This window comes from Oncorhynchus gorbuscha, linkage group LG16 (genome assembly GCF_021184085.1).
Source record: "Oncorhynchus gorbuscha isolate QuinsamMale2020 ecotype Even-year linkage group LG16, OgorEven_v1.0, whole genome shotgun sequence".
Taxonomy (NCBI): Eukaryota; Metazoa; Chordata; class Actinopteri; order Salmoniformes; family Salmonidae; genus Oncorhynchus; species Oncorhynchus gorbuscha.
Window position 1 is genome coordinate 23,062,732 of NC_060188.1, and position 8,264 is coordinate 23,070,995.

Sequence of the window (8,264 nt, forward strand, 5' to 3'; positions counted from 1 at the left end):
GGGATGAGTTGATGAGCGAGGTGAGGTAAGGGAGAAGGTCTCCGGAAATGGTCTGGAGAAGAGAGGAGGGGATAGGGTCAAGCGGGCAGGTTGTTGGGCGGCCGGCCGTCACAAGACGCGAGATTTCATCTGGAGAGAGAGGGGAGAAAGAGGTCAGAGCACAGGGTAGGGCAGTGTGAGCAGAACCAGCGGTGTCGTTTGACTTAGCAAACGAGGATCGGATGTCGTCGACCTTCTTTTCAAAATGGTTGACGAAGTCATCTGCAGAGAAGGAGGAGAGGGGGGGAGAGGAGGATTCAGGAGGGAGGAGAAGGTGGCAAAGAGCTTCCTAGGGTTAGAGGCAGATGCTTGGAATTTAGCGTGGTAGAAAGTGGCTTTAGCAGCAGAGACAGTGGAGGAAAATGTAGAGAGGAGGGAGTGAAAGGATGCCAGGTCCGCAGGGAGGCGAGTTTTCCTCCATTTCCGCTCGGCTGCCCGGAGCCCTGTTCTGTGAGCTCGCAATGAGTCATCGAGCCACGGAGCGGGAGGGGAGGACCGAGCCAGCCTGGAGGATAGGGGACATAGAGAGTCAAAGGATGCAGAGAGGGAGGAGAGGAGGGTTGAGGAGGCAGAATCAGGAGATAGGTTGGAGAAGGTTTGAGCGGAGGGAAGAGATGATAGGATGGAAGTGGAGAGAGTAGCGGGGGAGAGAGAGCGAAGGTTGGGACGGCGCGATACCATCCGAGTAGGGGCAGTGTGGGAGGTGTTGGATGAGAGCGAGAGGGAAAAGGATACAAGGTAGTGGTCGGAGACTTGGAGGGGAGTTGCAATGAGGTTAGTGGAAGAACAGCATCTAGTAAAGATGAGGTCGAGCGTATTGCCTGCCTTGTGAGTAGGGGGGGAAGGTGAGAGGGTGAGGTCAAAAGAGGAGAGGAGTGGAAAGAAGGAGGCAGAGTGGAATGAGTCAAAGGTAGACGTGGGGAGGTTAAAGTCGCCCAGAACTGTGAGAGGTGAGCCGTCCTCAGGAAAGGAGCTTATCAAGGCATCAAGCTCATTGATACAAGCACGACCACCATGTGCTGTACTCTGTCATATAACCACTGCATCCCCGTATCAGGACGTGAGTGACTCACTGTCTTTCAGGAAACGGGAAGTCCTTACACTTATGTTAGATAGGACTGGATTCAATACGTATTGCCGATGTTCCACGTTGTAGCCCTATTATCGTGTAAAGACAATGTTCCCGCATTAGCGGAGACTGCATTCACGATAAGCGCTGCATATGCTGGCTCAATCAGATATTACATTTACATTTCAAGCTCGCTATATCGCTGAATATCAGCGGTTGGGATTGAATCCAGCCCTCAGTGTATAAATTAGAGGGTCTGCCGTTATGGTACAGAGGTAAATGCTAAGAGATGTGTTATGTGGTCTAACTGAGTAAACAGCAGATGGTTCGCCGGGCCTCTTTAGCGTTCTGTGTTTTATTTACTTACCCACCTGAATGACCCAAGTTGAGCTCAACAGCTGATGCGTAGAGAAATTAGAGTTAACTCTTTGCTCTTGTTTACTTCAGTTCCGCCAGAGTGCAAGGCCAGAGGAGTCATCTGCCTGGCGCATGCAGGAAAATTAGCTTGTTTATCAGCATTGTGATTTCTGTTCCGCCTCTCTGTTCCACTGACATTTTCGATGTACACGATCCATGACGGATTCATTCTCAATCAGTTTGACCTCAATCGGAGATGAAGGTATCGCGTGCTTGTTCAACCTCCACATATATATTTTTTAATTAAGCCTGATTAGGACAATAGCGTATTATGTGGCTGACTTTTATATAGAAGAGGTCACATTGAGAATAATGTATCTGTCTTGTCAATGGGAGGCATGACACGTTACTGTTGAGGCGTGCTATGTTGTGCTTATGGTTCTTTTTAGGATGTGCCGTACATAGGTTGTTTCAAGGCGATTCATTGTGGTGTGTTTTATTGAGTTTCCTCTCTCTGTGCTTTAGTTCTCATACACAGTGATGGCACACCTTCACTACCATCTAACATGCTTTAGACTTGACTTTAAATAGCCATCAGCTGAAGACCTTGAAGGGAGAAAAACAATCTTTAGCCATTCATTACCCCACTGAGGAAGTGTGGAACATTGATGGAATGTAATGAAAACTAATACTCCTTCCAGTCACTATGCAATCTGTAGGTATGTTTTAAATCCCATTACAGCCTAAGAAATAGCCACAGCCTCTATAGTATCTTGAGCCAAACAGAATCCAGGGGGAAATTACCCATCGGGAGTGCAATACTGTTACAGAAATGACATTAACAGACCACTTGTGAGACTTAAGGGTCAGTGTCCATGTGTGTCTGCATTTGGTGTGAGGGGAGTCAATATGTATATACATAACACTTGATTTGTTTCTCCCAGTAAATTGGATTCTTTGCAAAGAGAACAGTTCATATAGAATGTGTCGGGGATGCAAACAATGGATGTGGCTATATTGTACCATCTTAGGTCTATGCTGATGACAATCTAAATTGATCAAACGAAAGTGGAATCATTTATTTTGAAGTAATTTAATAATTATGAGATGTAGATTTCACAAATTCAAAGAAAATATAGCATGACTAAGACTATAATTACTTGCATACAGCAAGGAGATTGTAAAACATCAAATCAATAGCATTTAGTACCGTGTTCATAAACTTGTATTATATTTAATGTTTCTATTTGGTGTAAGTATATAAAGGCTATACCATTCACAGCTTTTAATGTGGCCAATTTAGACTGTAATCATGTCTAAACAAATAGAACATGGATTGCAATGAAAAACAATGTAAACATTTAATATTGATTTGCTGGAGGTAAATATAATGCTTATCCATAGAGGAAAACAGTGAAACTGTAGGAACTAATCTCTCTTTCGTATGTATGAATTACATTTGCTTCCACATTGATTTATCCCTCAACTTAGTCCCAGAGACAAAGTTGAACATAACATTTGCGGCACTGGCAAATGGTTTCCTGTTATCCCTGAGATAAATCTCTCAAGGCAGGGCCATTTCTGTTCTACTACAAATTATCACAAAGAATCGTATAATTAATCACTATTCCCTTCAATGAACAGCCTCTAACCTTAAGAAAGAAAAGGAATAAGTGTGTTGCACACAACGCAGAAGTGGAAATGAATGCTAAGGAATGGAACTCAGGGCAGGCACACAGTGTGGAGCACACAGAATAAATGTATGACAAAACAATACCCCAGGCACCAGCAGTATTAATGATATGCAGTGAACTCATTATTAAAGTTCCAAAACAGCTCCTGGAGTAACACAGATGGAGCCAATTAGGCAATGAGCACACTTGCTCACTTGCCGTTACATCTTCCGTTTCTTTTATCTTGCCCATATTACTCCACGGATGAAATAAACTGTATGTTTCTCCTCGCTACATAATGTCCAGTGATAATAACAGTTATTTTCACTTGTAATTTCAAATCATTTATTGCTCCTTTAAATACCAAATGTGCTTGTACCCTGTCCTTGAGTACCTCATTTGTGTTGCAGTAGGTGCAGAGAGTTCAGTATAAACAGAGCTGAGCTAAGTTGCAGTAGGTGCAGAGAGTTCAGTATAAGCAGAGTTGAGCTAACTGCCGCTTCTGTGTTCACAGAGACCTGATGCCTTCGACGCTGGAGGGACAAATCACCATGGAGAAGACACCCAGCTACTTTGTGACTAGCCACGCCCCCAAACGCATCCACACGATGGCCAGGGACATCAAGTTAATCATTGTGGTCCGCAACCCTGTCACCAGGGCCATTTCAGACTACACACAGACTCTGTCCAAAAAACCTGAGATCCCAACCTTTGAGGTTTTGGCCTTTAAGAACCGGACGCTGGGCCTAATAGATGCGTCGTGGAGTGCTCTACGTATAGGGATCTACGCGCTCCACTTGGAGACGTGGATGCAGTACTTCCCTCTCGCCCAGATGCACTTTGTCAGTGGAGAGAGGCTTATTGTTGATCCCGCTGGCGAGATGGGCAAGGTGCAGGACTTTCTGGGACTCAAGCGGATCGTCACGGATAAACACTTTTACTTCAACAAAACGAAGGGATTTCCTTGTCTCAAGAAGCCAGAGGACAGCAGCACCCCGAGATGTCTCGGCAAATCTAAGGGGAGAACTCACCCTAAAATTGACCCGGATGTTATCCGCCGACTGCACAAATTCTTCAAACCCTTTAACATGATGTTCTACCAAATGACTGGCCAGAACTTTGAGTGGGAGCTGGAGGAGGGCAGTGACTCTCGGGGCTCTCAGAACTAACAGACGGTTGCCCCACGTCACAGCCACAGCTACACCACCAGCCTTTCTCAATAACACATCCACTGTCTGTCCCTACCGCTTCATCCTCTGAGAGAGTGCTTGAGTATGTCAATCAATCATGGCTGTCTTTGAGAAGGTGTCTGTATCAATAGGAAAAAAAGAGTTTACCGATATGCTTCTATTCTCTCCCACAAAACTAAAACATTATTGTACATACTATACATAAAATTATATTTATATTTGTGAAGGGGAGATGATTTTATTCCTTTTGTTTTAAAAACATAGAGCTGATATATGAATCATGTCGACTATGACGATGCATGCATGCGATAAGTTAAGTGTCCTTACCTCCTGAGCCCTAAGGGTGTATTCTGCCTGCTTCTTCTCCTTTTACTTTCCATGCAGTTTGTTGCCCTTTCGCCCACACACACCAGCGTACAGTACAAAACAGTCATACTACTCAGATGACTGAGGCCATGAAGTATTCTGGATGATTTATTTCGACACTGTAGAGATAAAAGAAAATAAATTAATCTTACAGTACAATTATCCCTTGACGTGACCCTCATGATGTATTTGAGGTTGTCCGTGTATATGTATTATAAATGGAGACTATTCCTTTTTTGTCAATCCAAGTTTACCAAAGCATAGCTTTAATTTCCTCAGAATCAATATTTTTGTTGACCTGCACTTGTAGGTAACATGTTTTAAACGAATGTACAGTACATATATTTCAAATAGTTTTTGTATATCATCATTTGTGAAGCTGGAATTGGCATATGGTGTATAAACTAAATTGTATTTCTCACACACATTAAGGGATTACTGTAAATGTCACACCCATGCAAAGTATGCCCAGTAATCTGAAGTAACAGTATTTGAGGTGTGCACAAAGTATATTATAAATTTAGGAAAACTATTTTATATAGAGCTATTATATGATAAATGTGACAGAACTACTATGGGGGAAAAAATGCAGTGAGATTTGCGAGCCAATGGGGTTCTCCTGTTATTGTTAAGTCGATGAGGTGAAGAACAACAGAGGAGGACCCAACAGAAGGGAGTTAACAAACATCTGGTGCCACGCAGTCTTCTGTCATTAAGAGACAAATGGGTTAATTAAGTAAACCTGGAACATCATTGTCAATGTCAAATTGAGGATTTGCTTCAGACAAAATGTTATTATGCACAGGTTTACCCAGTAAATCTCCCACATTGTTTTGAGAGTATCATGTATCTGACTGCAATATGTCAACCTGTTGAGGAAACATTATGTACATCATCGCATTTCAACCCACTTGTGCTCATCTTCATCCAGGTTTGTATACATGGCACAGATTATAAGAGTTTTACAGTCCTTTTTTGCTTTTCTAAAAATGTTACTTTATGTCTCACTCCATGAAATAAGAACCGTCATCCTTTTTGCATAGCTTTCTGTGCGTCTGTCTGCTGTCTTACTACTGTCTCTGGACTTTTCATCAATTGAGACAATCAATGCAGTCAATGAGTCAATAAATACAGTCTTCTACACATCAATGGTTGCCCACAGATATGATGCATTACACTGTTCATCTTCCCTGTTTTCTGGTCGGCCGTGACAGGCTGGATTGGTTCACTCTCTGCCGGCCTCCCTGTCACCCAGGGGAGGCTGGATGCAGCAGCTCGTTACACAGAGCAATTGATTCAATCAAGGTAAGAATCTACTACCCGTTCAAGCACTGAGCATGAACACTTACCTCAGAGCCTCAGTTTCCCAGTCACACCTTCCACTGAGGCTTCCCTGTGCCGATATCCCCTGGTGGCTTCCTCTGAACCTCTGTCTCTCTCTCCGTCCCCGGAGCACACTCTCTCATTCCTCACATGATTCTCTCTGTCTAGCACGACTCTCTCTGTTCAGTTTAGAACAGAAATGCGGGGTCATAAATAAGATTGTTTATAGTTTGACTACTTTGGGGAAAATGGTAGGTTGCATCAAATCATCAAATTTGAATGGGATTCTGCTGCCTGTTTTAATAGTGTGTTGGTTTTACTCTGATGAAGAAACTGCATTGAATGCATATGCTTAGAGGTGGAGAAATGGGATTTCTTGCAAAAATAATACTTTTCATTTGCCAAAAAAAACACCAAAAAAATATTCTAGCTAGCTAATCACTATATTGCACACAAAAGCAATTCTTTTTCTGGCAACTCATTTGAACATTTTCCATTCTAAATATGTAGCAAACTTTCCGATATTGCTTGGAGAAGTTCGTTCCTTTTAATTAGGGTCCATGCTATTAAGGCAAATTTTTTCTGCTGAGTCAGTGTGCTTGAGAAACTAGGGCTGCACAACTAAGAGATTAAACAAGAGGGTTGAGAGGAAAAATGGGGAGAGAAGAAAGTGACATTATACACACACAATATCAATCATACCTCCTTGGTTTCTCACTTCAACAGAGTGATCGTAGTAAGATCCAACATCTGTATGCCCTGATGGACTCAAATTCATCGTTGTTTTACCAATTAAAACATAAATTCCCCTCGAACATTGTTCAGAGATGCCGTGTGGAAGGACAAAGATACCTAACGTGTCATGAAAACAGATAAAAATGTATACAAAGCATGTCTCTTTGTGTACCAAAGGACAGTCCTCAGTCGGTGGAGTAGTGTAGTGCTTTGAAACGCCTTGTGAGAGTTCCATTGTATGAAAGGCATGCAAAGCTGTCCTCCACATGTTTCTCCCTATGGGGGTCGTGGGGTGTTTTTGGCTCGGCACGGTGAGGAGACAGAGGAGAGAGGAGCTCTACTTAGACAACGGGAGGAGCATCGCCCACTCATCACAACCACTATTGTTTTGCCGTCATCATGCTCCCCGAATGTACAAATGAATGTCTGTCACTCAATACCTGTAAGTAGATAAAAGAGACCATGTATAATTTCCTCGCAAGTGGCATCTGCAGTACTTCACAGTAGCCTACTGTCCAATGAAAAAAGCTCTTTATAAACATAACCTAGTTCGTAGAATGACGGAGAAGAACATTAAGGCATGAACATAAACAACAATGATGCAAATCTACCATTGGAAAAATGATAAACTAAGGGCTGGATACAATCCAGAGCGTGGAAGATCCGAGTTATAGTGCAATTGAAATGTAAAGGTAATTTCTGACAACATTCTGTATGCAGCTTTTACCATGAATGCAGTCTCTGGGTGTTACTCAAAATGCACACTATCGCGCTCTGAGCATGCAAGTAGGAGCACGGGAGGGTCGAAGTATGTGTCCAAATCCAAAGTATGCGAAACGGAGCACGGAGAGCACTTCTCGAATACGTACTTTGTTTGTATATATTTTGAATCATGCATCGATGCAAGCTTTAATGGAAAGTGTGCAAAGAAATATGACGCAGCCACTTAAAAAATGACCAAAATGTTATTGAAATCAATGGCGGCCATTATTTGAGTTGAAGCGAGAGAAAATACACTCTGACTTTGAAATTCAATGTTGACACGTTAATAAATACATGCTGCGTTCAGTTTTGCATTTTTACCTGCATACGTACTGTAGATCGCAAGCCCATAATAAGTCAATAGGACTAACTGGCTAGCTACTATTGTTACAGTAGCTAGCCACAAAGAATTGTTAACTAGCTACTCACAAAGAATTTACATCTATCTTGCATAATATTCATTTTAGGTCATTTTGCCTTTTAAACTATCTGGTTAGCTACATTATTATGATTCACATATAGCTAACTGACAGTTATGAAGTAAAACGGTTGCTTTGTGTATATGCTGTTTAGTCTATTGTTGTCCATTGTCCTGGCTGGAAGAAGGTTCAGTGAACGGGGGGGATAGACTGAGGTAATACAGTAGGGGGAGTGTGAGTGCTTCTCAAATTGTTATGCAGGTGAGTGAGGACCCAAAAGCGAATTAACAGAAACAGAGTTTATTCAAGTCCAAAACAGAAAACGACAAAT

The 8,264-nt window shown here is 42.4% G+C and overlaps 1 protein-coding gene across 1 annotated transcript in view; it reads left to right on the forward strand.

Annotated features, from left to right (window-relative positions):
- The window catches only part of LOC124000380 (heparan sulfate glucosamine 3-O-sulfotransferase 4-like), an 88,751-nt gene extending 82,916 nt beyond the window's left edge, over window positions 1-5,835 (forward strand). The window contains exon 2 of the mRNA XM_046306699.1: window positions 3,653-5,835. Within this exon, the coding sequence (XP_046162655.1) occupies window positions 3,653-4,307 (655 nt within the window). The 3' untranslated portion in view covers window positions 4,308-5,835. The remainder of the gene's footprint in view (window positions 1-3,652) is intronic.
- The last annotated feature ends 2,429 nt before the right edge of the window (window positions 5,836-8,264 follow it).